The 21,240-nt window shown below is 42.3% G+C and overlaps 1 protein-coding gene across 3 annotated transcripts in view; it reads right to left on the reverse strand.

Annotated features, from left to right (window-relative positions):
- Window positions 1-14,933: 14,933 nt before the first annotated feature.
- Kat6a (lysine acetyltransferase 6A) overlaps window positions 14,934-21,240 on the reverse strand; it is an 84,563-nt gene continuing 78,256 nt past the window's right edge. For all 3 annotated transcript variants that reach the window (XM_087901096.1, XM_087901097.1, XM_087901098.1), the window contains one exon: window positions 14,934-20,151. In XM_087901096.1, the coding sequence (XP_087757222.1) occupies window positions 17,504-20,151 (2,648 nt within the window). In that variant the 3' untranslated portion in view covers window positions 14,934-17,503. The remainder of the gene's footprint in view (window positions 20,152-21,240) is intronic.

Below are 21,240 nucleotides of genomic sequence, written 5' to 3' on the forward strand. Positions count from 1 at the left end.
AAGAAGAAGAAGAAGAAGAAGAAGAAGAAGAAGAAGAAGAAGAAAACAGCAGAGATCTCATATTCATAACTTAACAACACACCTGAAAGTTCTAGAAAAACAAGAAGAAACGATACCCAAAGTAGGTGGGAAGAAATAATCAAACTCAGAGCTGAAATCAATAGAATGGAAACAACAGTGAACAACGCAAAGAATCAATGAAATCAATAGCTGGTTCTTTGAAAAATATCAACAAGATTGACAAATCCGTAGTCAAATTAACCAAAATATGCAAAGACCCAAATTAATAAAATTAGAGATGAAATGTAGACATTGTAACAGATACCAAGAAAATTCAGGGAATCATAAGGACATACTTTAAAAATCTGCATTCTGAGGACTCTTTTTGTCACCCACACACCTATACCACCCCACTCTACCCCCAGACTTCCACGCCCTCCACTGTAGATGAAGATTTCTGTCCTGCCTGGTCCACAGACATTCAATCCCAAAGAAACACACAGGGACTTACATTAATTATAAAATGTTTGGCCTATTAACTCAGGCATATAATTAGCTAGTTCTTACAACTTAAATTAACCATTAAGTCTTGTCTGTGTTTAGCCATGTGACTTGGTACCTTTTCTCAGTAAGGCATTCTTACCTTGCTTCTTTTGTGTCTGGTTGGTGACTACATCTCTGCTTTTCCTCTTCCCAGAATTCTTTCAGTCTGGTTGTCCCACCTATACTTCCTGCCTGGTTACTGGCCAATCAATGTTTTATTAAACCAATATGAGTGACAAATCTTTACAGTGTACAAAAGCGTTATCCCACAGCCTCCCCCAAGGTGAGACCCCTGATTTCTCTTCATGTCTTTTCCACCATCTACCAGACTTAGCCTGGGTCCCACAGCTATACCTAGCCTAATCTGGCCCTCCTGGCTTCACTGTAGAGGGGCTCTAGTGGTGGGCCAGCATCCTCCCTACCTATCCACCAAACCATGGATGCTCCCTCATCATATCCAGACCTTCCACTAAGACATATCTCCCCCACACTCCTGGTTTAGAACAATAAGCACATCCTGTACATCATCCCAAACCTCTCTGTCCACCTGACTTCATCCAAGCCATTTCCAACCTCTAGACCAAGCCCATCCCCACATCCTCTCATCTCTCCCCACCCTGCTTCTTCTACAACAAACTTAAAGCTAGCAAAGAAAGTTCAATCGCCTTGATTTCGTTACACAGAGATCAATCCTGTGTCCCTCCCCAAACCTACTAGTCCTGGAGAAACACTTGCCAATGAGAATTACCTGGATGAGGCCAGGACGCGGAAGGTTAAAAAACACAACCCTAAAGCTCCTTGAAAATTCCTGGATCTAAATAAAAATGAAAACACATCACAACACATCCGTCCTACGAGGAAAATTAATAGCTCTAAGTGCCAACACTAAAAAAATGAGAAAAAGCACAAGTAAGTGGATTAATGATGCAACTAAGAAATTTGGAAAAATAAGAATAAATCAAATCTAAACCCAGTCAACAGCAAGAAATAATAAAAAACCAGAGCCCAAATCAATGACATAGAAACAAAAGAAACAATACAAAGAATCTACTAATATAAGAGCTAGGTTTTTTGTTGTTGTTTGTTTTGGGGGGGCTTGTTGTTGTTTGAGAAGTCAAAATTGGCAGACTCTTGACCCAACTAACCAAAAGAAAGAAAGAAAACCCAAATTGATAAAACAAAGTAGCATTACAACAGATCCCAAAGAAAATCAGAATATTTGAAAAACCTGTACTCCCTTAATCTGGAAAATCTAAAAGAAATGGATGATTTTCTAGATACAGCCAAACCATCAAAATTAAACCAAGAAGTCAGCAACTTAAACAGACCCATAACAAATGAGGAGAGTGAAATAATAATAAAAGTTTCCTGCTAAGAAAAGTCCAGTAGCAGATAAACTCACACCTGAGTTTGAATTCTTCCAGACATTCAAAGACAATCTATAGCCAGTCCTTCTTAAACTTAAAAAAAAAATAGAAACAGAAGAAACACTCCCAAACTCCTTCTACAAAGTCAAAATCACTCTCATACCCTGACCAGGGAAAGACACAACAAAAAAGAAAACCACAGGCCCTCATGAACATAGACTCAAAAATAATAAAATACTTGCAAACATACATCAAATATATTATCCACCACGACCAAGTTGGCTTTACTCCTGAAATGCAGGGAGGGTTCAACACACGTAAGTCAATAAATGTAATAAACCACACAAACGGACTCAAAGACAAAAACCAGAAGATCATGTCAACAGATGCAGAAAAGTCCTTTGACAAAATCAACACGCCTCCATGATAAAAGTCTTAGAGACTGCAGGGCTAGAGGAAACGCACTTCAGTGTAATAAATTCAATATTTCATATGTGTATATACAATGGACCCTCAGCCAATGTCAACCTAAAGGGAGAAAAGTTTGAGGCAATCCCATGAAGTCAGGAAGCCTATTCTCCACTCCTTTTCAACACCGTGTTCAAAGCATGAGCTGGAGCAATAATATGAGAGGAATTAAGGAAAAATAGGAAAAGAAGAAGTAAAGGATCCCTATTAGCAGATGACATGACACTGTATATTAGAGAGTCCAAAACTGCTACCAGAAAACATTTAAAAATGATAAACAGGGGCTGGAGAGAAGGCTCAGAGGTTAAGAGCACTGACTGTTCTTCCAGAGGTCCTGAGTTCAATTCCCAGCAACCATATGGTGGCTCACAACCATCTGTAATGAGATCTGGTGCCCTCTTTTGGTGTGTAGGCATACATGCAGGATAAATAAATCTTAAAAAATAAATAAATAAATTTTAAAAAAGAAAAAATGATAAACTCAGCAGTGTGTCAGGATATATAATCAACTTGCACAAATCAATAACTTTCCTATACACCACCAATAAACATACAGAGAAGGATTTCATGGACACACTCCCAGTCACAATAGCATCAAAGAAAAGAAAATATCAAGGAATAAACCTAACCAAGGAAGTGGAGGACCTCTACAATGAAAGCTTTAAGCTTCTGAAGAAAGATAAAGACACTAGAAAAAGGAAAACCATCCTGTGTTTCTGCGTTGATAGAATTAACTTTGTGAAAATAGCTATCCTACCAGAGGCTATTTACAGATCCAGCACAATCCCAATCAAAATATTGCCATCTCATTCTCTGCAGAAACAGAAAAAACTATCCCTAAAATTCCTACAGAACCACAGAAGGTCCCGGATAGAAAATCCCTGAACAACAACAATGAATAAAATGATGGAGGAATTACAATTCCAGATCTTAGGATCTGTGATTACCATTACAGGGCCAGATTAATAAAGCCAATGTGGTACTGGCACAAAAACAGGCGTGGAGACGAACGGAACAAAACCAAAGATCTAAACATAAGCATATGGGACTTCAGTCACCTAATATTTGACAAAGATGCCAAGAACCTAAGCTGGAAAAAAGATAACATCTTCACAAACAATGCTGGACACGCAGAAGGTCTACACACAATGAAACTGGACCCATATCTATCACCTTGAACAAAAACTAACTCCAGAAGGATCACAGATCCGAAACACACCGACATTGCTAGGAAAAGAACATAGGCAGTGCCCCCCACGATGGAATGTAGGAAATGATTTTCTGAACAGGACTCTATTTGCACAGGAATTACGCCCAGTACTTGACAAATGGGGCTTCATGAAACTCCAAAGCTTCCGCACAGCTGAAGAAACAACCTGGTGAAGATGAAGTCCACACAACAGGAGAGCATCTTTTCCAGCTATACATCTGTCTTAGTCAGGGTTTCTATCTCTGTGAAGAGACACCATGGCCACGGCAACTCTTATAAAGGAAAACATTGAACTGGGGTGGCTTACAGTTCCAGAGGCTCAGTCCATTACCAGCATGGTGCGGAGTACAGCATCATGCAGGCAGACATGGTGCTGGCTACATCTTGCCTTGCGGGGAACAGGAAGTTGACTGAGATGGCATCCCCTGAGCATAGCAAACCTCAAATCCCTCCCCCACAGTGACACATTTCCTCCAACAAGGTCACACCCACTCCAACAAAACCACACCTCCTAATAGTGCCACTCCCTATGAGATTATGAGGGCCCATTACATTCAAACTCCCACAACATCTGATAGAGGATTAATATATGGAATATATAAAGACTCAAAAAAAAACAATATCAAAGGACTTATTCAAAAAATGGGCCTGAGACCTGAACAGAGAGTTCTCAGAAGAAGGGGAAAAAAGTGACTAATACATAGCTAAAAAAAAAAAAAAAAAGTTCACCATCCCTAGCAATTAGCAAAATGCAAATCAAAACAGCTTTGAGGTGTAACCTTAGACTGATCAGAACGACAAAGATCAATGAAACCACTGACAACAAATGCTGGGGGGGGTGCGGTTGTGGGGGTGAGGAGGGCTTTGGTTCCTCTGGTGGGATGGCAAACTGGTGCAGCCCCCATGGAAATCAGTGTGGAGAGTCCTCAGAAAGCTATAATAAGTCTACGTTTGCCCCTGCTATACCACTCTTCGGCATATGCCAGCGGGCTTGACATCATACTCAAGATCCTTGATCAGCCATGTTCATTGCTGCTCTATTTACAATAGCTGGGAAATGGAAATAACCTAGCTGTCCTTCAACTGAAGGCTGCACAATGAAATTGTGGTGCGTGCAGGCTATGGATTGCTGGTCCTCTGCCAAGAAAACCGAAACTGTGAACTTTGCAGGTAAATGGATAGAACTGGAAAAGACCGTACAGAGCAAGGTGACCCAGACCCAGAAAGACAAATGTTGCATGTTTTTTCTTACTGGACGCTCCTCGCTCCAGTTCTTCAGATGCGATATGAGTTCATAGCCTTTCGTAACTACAGACTACAGAAACCAGGACAGTAAAACAGGCCCGTTACCATGATAGGGTTTGGGGATCAACAAAGAAGGGAATGGTAAGGAAGAGTGATCTCATCAAGAGATAGAAAGCGGGGCTTGCGCCTAGCTCAGCCCTCACCAGAAAGGCCTGCTCTTTCTTCAATAGATGGGGACTCAGGCAGAGAGTGAGAGACTCTGGAGCGCTCAGTCCTGAACAGGGATCTTTAACAAGTCTCTCCCTTCAAGACTCAGAGAAGGCAGAAAGGTGAGAGCCAGAGAAGATGGATGACTCCAAGGAAACAGTGTCTTCCAGACACAACAGGGCTGACACACACATGAACCCCCAGAGACTGAGTCCCCATGCACAAGGCCTGAATGGGGTCCCGGCACTGAGATGGGGAAATGAATATAGGTTCCCACTGCTAACCAAGAAGATGCCTGCCATTGACACCAGCTGTCAAAACAAAGACCAGTTTCATCCAGTGGAGGCTCAGTGGGTATATTAGCCACACTCCGGAGCAGGCCCCATGCCCAGGAGTAGTTGACTAACACAAAAATTTTTTTCTGGGTTACTTGCTTTTATTATTGTTTGTCTTATTAGTCTTATTTGTTTTTATTTTTGTTTTGTGTTGTTCTGAGGTCTTGGTTTTGAAAGAGAGAGAGAGAGAGAGAGAGAGAGAGAGAGAGAGCGCATAAAGTTGGGCAGATAGGGAGGTAAGGAGAATCTAGGAGGAACTGGGGGAGGGAAAACATAATCAGAATATACTGCATGAAAGAGATGAATTTTTAAAAAGGAGAAAGTGAGCAGAGCACAGCACTTGTCTGTCTGTCTGTCCCTGACGGCAGCTGCCTCCAGCCACCCTAGCTAGGGCTGTTTTTTCTCGTGCGTTCTCTGCCATGAGAGACCGTGCCTCTAGACCGTGAGCTGAAATAAATCTGTCCCCTCCTTACTCTGTTTCTGTCAAGTACTTTACTGGAGCCAAGTGAAGCAAACGGCACAGCTCTCCCAAAGGACCATGTGCTAAGGTCGTGTTCGCCAGCCTGAGGTGGTCCCGAGAGGTAGCGGAAACCTTTACAGGGCGGGGCCTAGTTCCAGGAAGTTATATTACTGTAGACAGGGCATTTGCTTTTGAAGAGGATGTTGCTGGTAACAGAGCCACTTCCTGTCACTTTTGGCTTTCAGCTGCCATGAGGTGAGCAACTTAGGCCATCTTGTGATTGTCATAATGACATTCAGTTGCTAGGTTGTCAGAGATGTGAAGAACAGGGTCAGGTGACCATGGTGGGGAGCTCTGAAGCCATGAGGCAAAAGGAGTCCTTTATCCTTAGAATTTTGTTTATTTCAAACATTTTCACAACCATGAAAAGCTAGTACAGCATGAATAAAAACTGATAAACAGGACTTGATTAAAGTACAAACATTCCCTTTTAAAAGACGACATTAAGAGAATGAAAAGACAAGCCATCGACTTAAGAGAAAATATCTAAAGAAAACACATTTTTGAGGAGTTGGAGAGATGGCTCACAGGTTAAGAGCACTGGCTGGCCAGCGGTGGTGGCACACACCTTTAATCCCAGCACTCAGCAAGCAAGGCAGGCGAATCTCTATGAGTTTGAGGCCAGCCTGAAATATAGAGCTAGTTCCAGGATAGCTATGGACAGAGAAACCCTACTCCCCTCCCCTAGCAAAAAATCACTGGCTGCTCTTGCAGAGGACCTGGGTTCTATCCCCAGAACCTATATGATGGCTCACAACCATCTGTAATTCTAGTTCCAGAGGATCTGACGCCCTCTTCTGGTCTCCACAGGCTGTGCACACACTTGGTACACAGACTCACGCATGGCAAAACACCCATACACATAAAATAGAATTTTTAAAAAAGTAAAAAATAAATAAATAAATAAATAAAATAAACAAAACACAGATTTGAAACTGAGCAAGATGACTCATGCCTATGTGCCCCCACCCCCAACATGGGAGCTGGAAGCAGCAGGGCCAGGAATCCAATGGTAGCCTAGAACATGCCGCAAGTTTGAGGCCAGTCTGCTACCTCAGACCTTGTCTTAGGGAATCAAACAACCAAAACACATCTAGTAAATTATATGCAGTGAACTCTTAAGTATGCAAAGGATGCTTCAAACTTAAAACAACAAACGAAATTTAAAAATGGGCCAAAGACCTAGACACGGCACCAAAGAAGACAGTAAATAACCTTACAGACCGAGGCATCACACCCCATGCCATTGGGGAAATGCCAGTTAGGGTAGCGAGGTGCCGCCACACATTTACTAGAAGGCTCCAAATCTGAAGCACTGGCGACACAGAACGCTGGTGAGGACGTGGGACGGCAGGAGCCCAGCCAGCTTAGAAGACAGCTTGGCAGCTTCCTACAAAATCCCCACAAATGTAACTCCCGCAAAAGCCGTCAATATGGTGTAAGGAAACAGAAATACTTCAAACCCGCACGTTCTCCTACTATAAACCCATCAGTTATTGCCCCCAGACTGACTCAAATAAGATAGAAGCTTAGGTCCATAAAGGCATGCAGAGGGATTTTTATAGCCGCTGGGTTGATAGCTGTAAATACTGGAAGGAACAAGGATCTACCTCTACCTGTCCTCTGCCAGGTGCTGAATAGGTAGAGTGTGAACATCCAGACGATGAAAGGTCGTTTTCACTAATAGAGACATGACTGTCTGGCTATGAAAAGTCATGGCGGAAGTTAAAAGCACGTTGCCTGCAAGAACGAAATATCGCGTGATTCCAAGTATATGACTTTCTAGAAACAAGTCTATGGGGTGACTTCTTTAGAAGAGTGGTTGTCAGGGCTTAGAGTGAAGGATATATAGGAAAGGCAGAGACGTTTGGCAGTGATGAGACCGTTCTGTATGATAGCACGGCGCATACATGTCCTTACGTATTTGTGAAACGGACAGGACACGGATGACGTGCCTTGACGAAGCGACGACGTGTTTCTGTGACGTCATCCGTTACGGTGAGAGGTGTCAATAGCAAGACAGGCTGCACTTGTGGGGATGAGGAACTTTGAGCGCTTGGGTAAATTCTAAGAACCTTAAACTGCATTAGTAAAGATGGTGTTTGTTTTGCTTTTTGAGACAGGGTTTCTCTGTGTAGCCCTGGCTGTCCTGGAACTTGCTCTCTAGACCAGGCTGGCCTCAAACTCAGAGATCCTACTGTCTCTGCCTCCCGAGTGCTGGGATTAAAGGTGTGCTACACCACCACCCACCAGTAAAACTTTTTTTTTTTTTTTAACGTGAATGACTCTCAAAGATACCATGCTGACACTGAGGCCATTTTTTAAAGTTTTAAAATTTTTTATGTGTATTTGGTGTTTTGTCATGAGTGTCGGGTCCCCTGAAACTGGAGTTACAAACAGTTGTGAGCTGCCATGTGGGTGCTGGGAATTGAACCTGGGTCCTCTAGAAGAGCAGTCAATGCTCTTAACCGCTGAGCCATCTCTTCAGCCCCAAAACTTATTTTTTTTAAAAAAGTCCCACTATGACTGGGTATTTTTCATTGTTCTATATACTTTTGTCTAATATATTTTGGACTTGTGTTAATAGAATTTTATGAGCTTAAAATTTTCAAATCTTCCTCACAAATTATAACTTTTACCATTATGAAGTAGTATCTTTATTTCAATAACATTTCTTGCCCTAAGATCTCTTTTGTCTGGGATTAACAGCTGTGTCAGGGCCTTTCATTAGTAATCCTCTGACATAGTTTTGTTACTCTTAACATTCTGGAGTCATCTTAAGTTTCTATTGTCTTATTTGCAAACAACATCTAGTTTTTTGTTTTGCTTTGAGTTTTTTTGGGGGGCAAGGTTCTTTCCCTAGGTATCTATATCTTTTCAATGAAATGTCTAATCCATTTACAAATAATAATTAATGTCTTTACATCTGTTTATTATGCATTTTCAGCTACTTGGCTCGGTTTCTTATTCTGGACTTGATACTGTATTTCAGCACTCCATTCCCCCATCACTAGGAAATCAGGTGCCCCATCTGCGCTCCCTATTTGACCCATTTTCTTCAGAAACTTAGAGCGTGTATTTTTAACTGTTCAATTACTACTAGTCGCCATTATGATGTAAGGAAACAGAAATACTTTAGCTTCATTCATCTACTAGTATAAGAGATTACCATTTTGTATTAGATTACACACAGGTACATGTGCCCTAGTTCGGTTTCTGTGGCTGTGATGAATACTGACCAAAGCCAACTTAGACAGGGAAGCGTTTATTTGGCTTTGAGGCTCTAGTCCACCATCAAGGGAAGCTGAAGCAGGAACTGAAGGGGAGGCCATGGAGGATCGCTGCTTATTGGCTTGTTCCCAGGCTTACATTTGTCACCCGTCTGATACAGGCCAGGCCCTCCTGCCCAGGTGTGACATTGGCCATAGTGGGTTAGGTTCTCCTACGTCAATTAGCAGTCCACGGGACAATTTGATGGAGTTAATTTTTCAGTTGCGGTTCTTCCTGAGTGTGTCAACAGCCAAGATTGACTCTCACAGCAGGTGTGTATAATAATTTTGCTTCACCCACGGATTATTTTCACATTTACTGGTTGGCAATTAGAAAAGTGGAGGCCAGCAAGATGGCTTAGAGGTAAAATGCACACACACACACACACACACACACACGCATACATGTGCGTGCACACACACACACCAAAAAAATTAAAATGTAATAAGAAATTTAAATTAGAAAAGCAGTATTTTGGCTATACTAGTAGACACTAGGAGGAAAAAAACTCAGAAGAAGACTGATCTCTTCCATGATGGAAACTCCTGGGAAGCTGAGAGCCGGATGGGTCCTTTACCCGGCACAGCCATTCCATTCCTGTCCTCACCACTTCTTTTATCATTGGCTGAGAAAGGTCTAACCTAGTTCTGTCACAAAAGATAAGACACACTGATTCCACATAGAGACCAAACGAAAATGGTGATAAAAATTAAAGATGTCTTAAATGCAAACACGTTCAATGAACGGGAGAATCAATACTGTTACAGTGTTAACAAATTGATTCTTAGGATCAATGTAATCACAATAAGACATCAATAGGATTGTTTAACAGTCTGAAAGCTAATGATAAAAAGGTGCGGATGTCTGGAAAGTCTGGGGAAGAAAAGTGGGAGAGCCTGTCTGATGTCATACGGAGGTTTATTTAAGAGCCAGAGTTAAGACAGCACACATCAGACCAGCGGCTGACTGCACTGTCCAGAACTAGACTAAGGTGCATCTAGACATGTACCGTGGATGGTGAGTGAATGTGTGGGAATCACATATGTGCACGGGGGAAAGCAAGCTGGTCCCCTAGTCATAGACCATGAACTAAATTAATTTATATGTATTAAAAATTTAACCATGTAAGGTGTTAGAAATTAGAGAGAAATATAAACTAATCCTCGAGCAGGGAAAGTCTGCCCAGGAATACGGGTTGTCAGTTAAAACTGAAAAATCTTAGGTCAGTCCAAGGGCAGCTCTCCAGCAGAAGCTTCTCTCTGCATGGCAGGAACCTCTGCGAGGCACACAGCTTGGTGGTCTGTGGACTGAATAGATCTCCTGCACTCCTGGGAGGGGTGTCTCCCAGATGGGCTGGGACTACAGGAAGCAAACCCAGCCCTGAGAGCATTCAACCCACTTAGCATTAAATACTCAGTGCTAAAGGAAAGAGGCTAAGGAAGTCAGGTGCTTACTTGGAATCTGAAGCTTTTTAAAAATGTACCTCTAATGTCTACAAAGGTGCACCAGGGGGCCCATGTGGGGTTAAACAGAGCAGTGTCATTTCTAATAACCTAGCTGGAAAGAACCTAAATATTTGGTAACTTTAGAATATGTACATTTTGTGTGGTCATGTGATAAAATATTGTTCAGTGAGAGCAAGGAGCAACAGAAGCATCAAGCGTCTTAAATCTCCTAAGAGTCGAGGAATTACCAAGTACAAATGTATATAATATCATTTCTATCAAGTTCAAAAACAGTAAAATGAAACAACACTATGGCAACCGAGAATGCACACAAGCTCATAAAGTAGCATTTAAGAAACACGCAACTGTGTGTGTGGTGAGCATCTTTGGCTGGGAGAGCTAGGATGAAAACAGGACTTTCCAGGCCAAGGTGGAGAACTACCTGACTGCTCTTATTTTAGAACCTAAGTGGTTTCCACAGACACTTTATCCAAGCCTACATGGCTGTACGTGGTTTGGATTCTTCTCTACATAACCTTATTTGCAATAGAAAAGGTTTAATTAAGAAAGATTATTGGGGGTGGTGCTGGAGAAATGGTTAAGGGGTTAAGAGCACTGTCTGCTCTTCCAGAAGACTCGGGTTTGATTCCTAACACATGGTGGCTCACAAGTGTCTATAATTCCAGTCCCAGGAGAGTCAACCCCCTCTTCTGACCTTCACAGGCACTTGTGTGCACTTGACGCCCGCCCAAACACACAGGCAGGGAAAAGACACACATACATAAAGGTTAAAAAAAAATTAAAAAGGAGCTGAGCAAGGTGGCACACATCTTTAATTCCCAGCACTCAGCACAAAGAGGTAAGATGATCTCTGTGAGTTCTAAGCCAACCTGGTCTACATCAGCTGTTACACATAGTGATTTCCAAGACAGCCTGAGCCACACAGTGAGACCCTGTCTCCATCAAAACAAAATCATAAACAAACCCAAAAAAGGAAGATATACAGGAACAAACTCCCCCTTATTCATACTGATTAAAATTAGTATGTCTTCTCAGTGAGAAATTCCTCTTCTACACACTGAAAGGAGATCAACCTGGAAATCTCTTTAATATAGCACTTGTCCAGATCTGGCTAATCCTCAAAGAGGAACTGGACTCAGATTTACCAACTTATATGCCTTAGGCGTATGCAGTCCACATACACTGTGATCTTTCTATCTTTCAGGTCCCAGATCCAGGTCACATTTTTAAACACTGAGGGGAGACTGCAAGTCTGGTCACTTCTGGCAGATCTGAGATCTACGACAGCAAAGACATTGCCAGGATTGTTTCCTAATTTGTTGCCTAGGGTCCTCTTACCCACCTGGCAGGACTATGTCTCTTCCTCCCTGGTCTACAAGGGTACACGTGGCACCAGGCCTGGCTTTTACTCTAGTAACAGATCACTTGAACAATCAGGACTTGTTTACACATAGGGCACTGCCTCAGACTGTTTTAAAAGTTCCTGAAGGCCAAACCAAAGGTCAACGGTGTTGTGAGTGAATGGCTTGTCTTCCAACATTAAGCAGCTGTCAATTTTTAATGCAAATTAATAGATATTCCAGTTATGTGCACCAGCACTGCAGCCAGCTGCTCTGCGCATGGTAAGAACGGGTAGATGTATACATGCAATTCAAGATAGCTGACTGCAGTGAACACTGTCCCAGAAAATATGGTATAAACATACCACTGCGAATGTCTGTTCAGCACAGTGAAATCTAGTGCTTTTCATTGAAATGACAAGAATATATATTTACGCAGAACGTGTATTCATGCTGGCCTCCGGGAAACAATCTGCTATGGCTTTTCTATAATCGAAAGTATCCCTGACGGAAGCCTGCCATACCCCTGGGCTTCTCCTATCTCTAAGGCATAAAATCAAGCTGACACCTTTCTGAAGTTTTATGTAATATGTACTACTATTTAGACTCCTTATTAAGCCAATGAGGAATTTTCATTAAGCCCCAATTTGTAGCTGCCACTCTGGAAAAAGGAACCATGAACAGCCATCTACTGGTCTGTGCTACGTTATATAACCACACCATCTTACATAAGCCTGACCTTCAACAGAAAGGTATTAATGAAAGGGGTAGGTTTGCTCTGGGGAATGTCTGCTTTTAATTGGATGAGAGTGCTCACTAATTCTACACATTTGCCAACACGAAGAGCATTACTCTCAAGTGTTTTGTTGACAGCCCTGATTCAGGGTTCCCTGAAGCCCACCGTTTTGCCCCCTTCGAGTCCCACATTTTATTCTGCCAAGGGCAGTCACTTTTGTTTTCTACATACTACTTCAAATAACCATCACCAATGACCCACATCTTGCCTATTATGAAAAGATTAGAAGGAATATGAAAAAAGGAAGTGACTTGACCAAATTGTACTTAGGGAATATCTAAAATATTTTTTATTTAATGAGTTATACTGTCAGCCTCACAAAACTTTGGGATTTGGTGCAAACAGACAGTTGTCACTAAGCTACAAAGTGGGGACCTACTGAGGTATTTACTCTAAAGGAATGATGACTGGACACGTGACAGCGAGCAGACAGTTTGTAGGCCAAAACCCTCAATATTATCAATCCAGTTTATCATCACTTTCTTTCCACATCTACCTTCGTGAGCACCTCTTGATGCAGAGACCTTTTATGACGGGGCTATAAACAGGTCTAGTTTAAAATGTACCTAAATGCAAGATAGAGATGTCAAGAATGTTTACACCTTCTGGTTTCATTACCTCCTTAGCAGACAAACCAGAAATTACGTTATGCTGAATTAACTGAAAGCCAGTACTCTGCAGTAGCAACGACGAGCAACATATTTTGACACCCACAAAGAATGGTGCAGTGTAGTGACAGACTGCGATTCAGTGAAGGCAGGAAGTCTGGAAATGACAGAAACGTCCTATTTAATTTCAATAGCACGAGGCTTAGAGCAAGCGTCCACTATGATCCATGTATATGTCCTTAATTGTTAACTTGATGTGCAGGCTATATGAAGCATGGTGGCCACGTAAACCCACTGGTACATCATCCTGCTAGCATGGGAGAGTAAGGCCAATTTCCCAGAGCTAAGTCCCATTTTCTGGACTATTGTATATACAAAATTCTAAGTGATAAAAGAAAGTACAGTAACTTTGAAAACACACAGCAGTAGGGCGGCTCCTTCGAATCACAACCCAGGACAGAATATAGAATTCTGTACTTTAAAAGTCCCGAGTGTTTGAATTGGCTTTTTAGAGCCCATTCTCAGCCCATTCTCTTTGGAGGGATACGTTGCTCAGCCTAGATATGGGGGGAGATGGAAGTGTTTGGTCCTGCCTCAAAATAATGTGCCAGACTTTGTTGACTCCCCACGAGAAGCCTTACCCTCTCTGAGGAATGGATGGGACCAGGATGAATGGGAGATGAGGACAGCAGAAGGAGGGGAGGGAAAGGGAACGGGGATTGGCATGTAAAATGAGAATATATATATATATATATATTATATATATATATTTTAAAGCTTCAAGTATATTTTGTGGTCTCCAGATCTTATGCACCTAAAATCATGCATGCATACATGACATAAAAGTAGACACTGTCTATGCCAACAAGGAGTGGCAAGATGGGAGGGGCAAGGAAGGGGAGGTGAGGAAGAAGTAGGGGCGTGTGTTTAGTGTAAATATATACTTGTATGAAAACTAATCAGCAGCCGTGTACTGGAAGGGAGGGATCTGTTCCTTGAGATAAACTCACTTTAAACTCAGAGACTGAATTAAGCATCTGGCTGTTCCTAAGATGATTTTTTAATGATAAACAATAAATCATAAGTAGAAAGTAATAATTATAAAATTAAATTACACAAAATTGCATAGCTAATTGTTATTACAATTGTGCCTTTCATGTGTGGGTGAATTATGACCCCTCTAGGTTTTCAAATGGATTTCTCAAAAAATTCAAAGTCAAGTTACTATATTTTCTTTAAAAAAAGGGGAAAATAAAACCCAACACCCCTTTGCTCCCAGTACTCTTGAGGAAAAGCAGGCAGAACTGTTCGATATAGACCACCCTGGTCTATCTATAGCAAGTTCTAGGCCAGCCAGGCCTACATAGTGGGACCCTGCCTAAAAACAACCCTGTCCAGTGGCTTTGTTGGTATTTAAACACTTACATAAATGGACACTAGAATCTCAAAGCAAAAGATATGAGCGTGGAAAAGGTTAGCACGCCCAGGTCTCCGCGTGGAACAAGAATCTCGGAGAGTCTGAAATGTTTGAAGAAAAACTCCACATGCAAGACAGACATCCAAAATGGCTCAACATAATTTATTTTTTTTTATGTTAAAATGTACAGAGTTCTTTTGAAAGTCCTTGCTAGAAAGAGGGAAAGATATTACATACAAGGAGAGGAAGGGAGGCTACCTGGCCAGGAGCGCATGACATGAGAAATACAAAGGCGTCTAGGTGTCCCTCCCCTCACTCATGAGTCACCAGGAACAAAGTACAAAGAGGTTACAAACAGGAAAGCAAATGTAAACAGACAGGATAGACTTAGTTTGTACATGCGGCTTTTAGAGGCATCTGGAGCTCTATTCACACTCTCTAGAGATCTCTTTAAAGAGGATTTTTATCTTTCTTAAAATAGTTTTTAATATTCTACAACAAAGATAAAAAATTTTAAAGATGGAATGAAATGAAAAGCTCTTATTTTAAAAGGCATCAAAGTCACTAACAAGTGAGTTTTTAAATTTCTTTTTTTTAGAAGATTACCCAAGTTATCTTGCTAAAAATACATTTTTTTTAAAACAGAAGTGAAAAAATGACAGGTACCAATATTACCATGTTGGATAATTTTCCTTTATAATATAGAAAAGAACATATTTTCTACAATAGTTCTACAGTCACAAAGAGGCTTGTGGAAAAGGGAGCTGCCTGATTGAATTTAGAAAGAAAGGAAAAAAAAAAAACCACAACTGCAAACCAATAGAAACTGAATTCACGGCCCTCATTTCAACAGCTTCTCCTTCTGCCTTACCCACCCTCCTCCCCAACAGACCTCCCTCCCCTCCCCCCATCCCTGCCCCATCCCATCCAGGAAGCAATGACATAGCTGAAGATGTGGGAGAGGGCAGCACAGTGCACATTCTACAGAGATGACTGGGAACTGGAACAGTATATACAGAGAAACTGGGTCCTACGCAGCCTTGCACATGCTCAGAGTCGATAGCGGGACAGGGTGGAGTTCTGCTTTTCTATCTAACACACTTAATTGAGAAAGCCAATTAAGGTATATAAAAAAGCCCAACAAACCTGTGCATTTGAAAAAAATGTAATGCCTAATTAGTACTTTAAAAATTTATCTATATAAAATGTACAAATAAAGGAGAGAATTTATGCTTACAGGTATTTCTTTAAGCATTATGTCCTCCCTTTGGATATTTGACTGCACATACCAAGTGGTATAATAGTTTCCATCTTCTAATGATGGAATATATAATGTATATATATAATTATAATTATATATATAATTTTTTTTAACCTATCCCTGGAGCAAGTGAGAAGAGAGTGGGCGAACTAGTTAAACAACACGCGAGCAAATGTCCTGAGCCCGGCGCCCAGATGTGCCCTACGATGCTGGTGGTGAGGCTCTCCTTGCTCATCACTCGCAGGAGAGCGGCTAGTGCACACTGGTCCATGGGATGAGCTCAGGATCTCAGAGCCATCAGAAGGAGAGGTAATGCATCATTTACGCAGCTAAAGAAGTCACCATCGCGTCTCCCTTCAGACTCATTCTGCACCAGGTGTTTTCTAAATCACCGATACTACAGTCATTCATGAAAAGACAGGCAAATCACAGGGCTTGCTCTGAGGGTCACCAGAGTCAAAGGTGCAAGCACAAGACCTCAGTCCACATCTCCAAGTACATACTACACAAGAGGTGAGTGGAGTGTGCATGTTATGGCTGATTCACCAGGTGGTAAAAACCAAGAGGTGCATCCCTCTTTCTGACTGGTAACTGACCATCTGTATCCTCCAAAGGCTGGAGCAGGACTGCAAACAGCTTTTCTCTGAGATTCTGCTGTTAAGTGAGACTTACAGTATTTTTGTGTCTCTGAGTGCTGAGTGGGAATATTAAAAAAAAAAAAGAATTATATTACACTTGATTCAAGAAAAACAGGTATTTCAATGAAGTCTACCTAGAAACACTCTTGGGGAAAGGTTTCCAGAGGTGTGTGTTTGTATAGGGAGGGGAGGGAATTTTACAGGAGAAGCATTTCCTGCCTCACTTTATTATTAATAATAATAATAATAGCATTATGTATCAGGAGCTTGGGATGCTCTCCATATCCCCATCCCTACTCCCCTAAGTGCCTCCTGCTGGAATGAAGTGGGCAATGAAAGGTTGGGTTTGGAGGAAAGGGTCTGGCTGACCCTTGAGATGTATATATAACATTTAAAAAGGACAACATTGGGAGCTGCAGACAGTGAGGGGAAACATACATTTTAAAATAAAATAAGTTCACACGTTTACATAAATTCTGTTCATGTGGTGTATAAAGAAAGTAAGGCTCCTTTTAATTATGAAAAGATTTTGTGCATGTTTCCCCACCCAAATCCATTTTTAGATGAGTTCTACTGTAAAATGTTCAAGACTGTGAAGAAAACAAAAACCCAGAACAACATTGAACCCCCAAAAAGAGATCAGGTTTTCTAAAAACAAAACAGTAATAATAATAATAAACCAAAGAAAAATTCCTCTAATTCTACAGTAATATTTTAACTGGAAAAAAGGTCCATTTTTTTCTCTGGTTTGTCAGTATAAAAAGTTCCTTTATTTATATATATTTAAGCTTTTAACTGCAAGTTCATCTCGCTCATCTTCTCATGTAAGGTCCATTAAGTGACTGCTTGGGTACGCCAGCAGCATTCATATAGCTGTGATGGGAGGGGCCAGTGTACATCATGTTTCCATGAGGGCTTGGCTGCATAGGCTGCTGGGTATAGGCCTGGCTCCCCATCATTCCCATCTGCATCTGCATAGGATACTGTGCTGTCTGGTTCATGTAGGCAGGGTTACTATGGTAACTGCTATTCATCATGGGCTGTGTCATTCGATAGCTGTTCATGGCATTCAAGGTGTTCATATTCATGGAATTGACATTATAGGCTGGAGTGGGCATTAAATTAACCCCCATGTTCATGCCACGCTGAACAGCCAATGCTCGAGGGCCAGCCTGCATGGCAACTGCTGACGAGCTGCGGCCATATAGTTGTTGTTGGTGTGCAGTTGCAGAGGGTAAAGGTGCAGACTTGGAGCGGATAGAAATGTGCCCCTTGACTGGCATCTGCCCTTGCAACCTCTGAGTGTGAGGAATGCCAATGTTGGTGGCAGACATGTTGCACTGTAGCAGAGGTGATGTGAGGTTCATAGTAGTAGATGCCAAGTTTGGTGGTGGAGTCATGGTGGCTTGTGCTTGAGGGGTCCCAGCTAAGGGATGAGATGGAGCTAGCTGAGCCAGTCCAGTATTAGACAGAGAAACACTGGTTGCATAGGAAGTCACAGCAGGAGAATGGCTGTAAGGCATGGCATGAGGGTCCATAATGGTGTTAGTCAGCTGCTGCAGCTTGGCTAGACTGAAGGTGGCTGATGGCTGAGAGTAGCTGCCAGCACCAAAATCCCCTGGAATCCTCTCATAGATGCTGATGTTCCCAGTGCTTCCAGACTCTGGTATCTCCATAATCATTGGAGCCGCAGTGAAGCTGTTGTTCATACTGCACTGTGACAGAGGAGGCTGCTGCTGGGGTGGGGGCGGGGGCTGGGGCTGTGGGGGTGGGGGCTGCTGTTGCTGTTGTGGCTGTGGTGGGGGAGGCTGTGGTGCCGGTTGCTGTTGTTGTTGCTGTTGCTGCTGCTGCTGTGGTGGTGGCGGTGGTGGTGGTGGCGGCGGTGGCTGCTGGTTACTGGGAGGCCTTTCCACCACACAAGTCTGAGGTGACTTGATATTACAGTTGGCAGCAGGCTGGACACTGCTTTGTTGAAGCATGCTGCAGCTGTTGCCCATGTTTGCCATTTGCTGAGTAACAACACAACTGTTCTGGGTGAGGCTGCTTGAAGACGACAAACCACCATAGGAGCAGCTACTCTGAGAGGAGTTATTCCCACAGATGCTGCTGCCCATGGTGGAATCATAGCTGCTTGGGTTCTCATAGTTCTCTGTGGTACTCTCGATGCTGCCCAGGTCACTGAAGCCACTGTCCACCACCTGCTGAGAGTGGTCTGATACGGAAGGCACATCCATCATGGGGCTGGTCTCCATGTTCTGCATAGAGGGTGCGGACAGCGATCCTTGCTCTGGGCTGATCTGCGTATAGCCACTCTCCAGGGCAGGCACGCTGGGGCTGCTGACTGATCGAACTGATTGACTAGGATGAGATGGAATGGAAGATATTGGGCTATTATGCTCGGAAGCATGACAGTCTTCAACAATTGACATTTGAGGGTCCTCATCAGTATGGGTGTAACTCTGCAGAGTCTGGCAGGCTGCAAGAGTTTCCTCACAGTCCTGGTAGGCTCCTTCATGCTCACTGCTTTCTTCTTGAGTCAAAGACTGCACTGCCTGTACAGTTTCCAGGTCCAGTTCACTGTGTGGAATCTCTTCCTCCTCTTTTAGCTCTATTAGTTCTTCTTTAGTGTTTGAATCTTCCTCGTGGTCCTCCTCAGACCCCGGCATGGTCTCTGACACCACAGATGCCTCATGGGAAGGCTGTTCCTCTTCAGAATCCGGCTCAGTTTCGTCCTTATCCTTTATGTTCTCCCTACTGTCCTGCATGTTTGCATCTAAAAAAGACTCCTGGATGCCAGGCTCCTCCTTGTGATCTCCCCCAGCTGGCTGCTCCTCTGGCTCTTTTGTCTTCAGGGAATCCGGATGGCCATCATCCTCGTCGTCAGCATCGTGGTCCTCATTCTGGTTTGCTTCTGCAGTCACTTCATCATCTTCCTCTGGCTCCTGTTCTTCCAGCTCTTGAGGCTCTTCCTCGGATTGCCTCTGCTCTTCCAAGGGCTTCTCATCTTCCTCATCTGCCTCGGGTTCTTTGGGTTCTGCCTCAGGACTATTGCTACTGTCCAGTGGGGACATGGCTCTAAGATCACTGCTAGTCGTGTCCTCTTCCTCCTCAGCCTCCTCATCTGCTTCTGTATGCAGGTCCTCCTTCCTGTCTTCCAACAAGGGCAAGTCCTCCTTTACCTCAACGATTTCTTCATTTTCTTGAGTTCTGGGTTTACGTCCAGGTTTGATGGGAACTATGGGCTCAATTATGCATTCTTGTGTAGAAACAGCTATGATTTCCTGATTCAGTTTAAATCCTGGTTTTCGTCCAGGTCTTTTCTTCCAGTGGATAGGTTTTCGGCTTTTGCCTTTGGGCCATCCCTTTTTCTTTTTCATAGGTGTAGAGGTATCTGGCTCAAGTGAAGCACTGCTTACATCACATTTTCGCAAGAGAGATACTGGCTTTAGAATAGGAGTGTCTGTATAGAAAAGATAAGAAGTAAAGACAGGTTACAAAATCAGTATTCTTCTGAGACCAACATGTAAACAGAAGAGTCTAAGGAATAAAGCGAATTAATGATATGTAAGGGTATACAATAAACTATCAAACAATGAAACCATCCTGGGCAACATGATTCTGCCACCTATTGATAAAAGTAGTTTGAGGTCAACTACTCAATGAAGACTCTATGAAGACCTGAAACAAGCAGCAGGAGTGTGTCAACTCTAAGCTACAAATCAGCTTCTTCTGTTTGCTTTTCTGTTACCTCTTTTATTTATTTATTTGTTTTAGTTTCCACAAATTGTTACTGAAGTGGGATGATAAGTCAATTCCTGCATACCACAACTGAGCCATCCCCTGTAAACAACTGTCATTCAATGGGTTTATATGGGAACAATTGCAAGACATTTAGTCTTAAACAAAGACTGGCACATAGTGCTAAGCAAATAAGGAAAAGTCAAAGTGCCCGCACAATTAGAGGAAATAAATTCAGCATTGGCATTACCTTTTCCTAAATCATGGCAAAATATATATATATATAAGATAAAACATTAAACATTTTAAAGTAGAGTTTGGTGGCATTAAATACATTCTCAATTACTATTAGTTTTTAAAGGCTATGAACATTGAGGGAGTGTCAAAGGTATGTTTGTGGTACAATTGGGGAGTCAACAAAAGCAATAGTTGTATGAGAGAAAACTGTCAAGGCCATAGGAGCTTACATGTGAAACACCATTGTGATACACGGTGATCACAGACAAAGTACTAAGTCCCAGTTCACGCCAAAAAAAAAAGGTGAGTTTCCTAGATATATACCAATATATAACAAGAATAAAACACTGGATCATGATTTATAACGAAGCAAAGACTTTAATGATTACTATATTAAAAGCACATATCATATAATAAGCCTTAAAATAAGAAAAGTGTGTCAAGTATGGTATGAATTCCAACACTTGGGAAGCTAAACAAGTGGGTCACAAATATGAGGTCAGCATGGGCTTCATATCTAGACTGTGTGACACATACTCATAATTCTTCCTCTGTTGTATGCACACTCACATGC

Source organism: Myodes glareolus, chromosome 23, assembly GCF_982192425.1.
Source record: "Myodes glareolus chromosome 23, mMyoGla1.1, whole genome shotgun sequence".
Lineage (NCBI taxonomy): Eukaryota > Metazoa > Chordata > Mammalia > Rodentia > Cricetidae > Myodes > Myodes glareolus.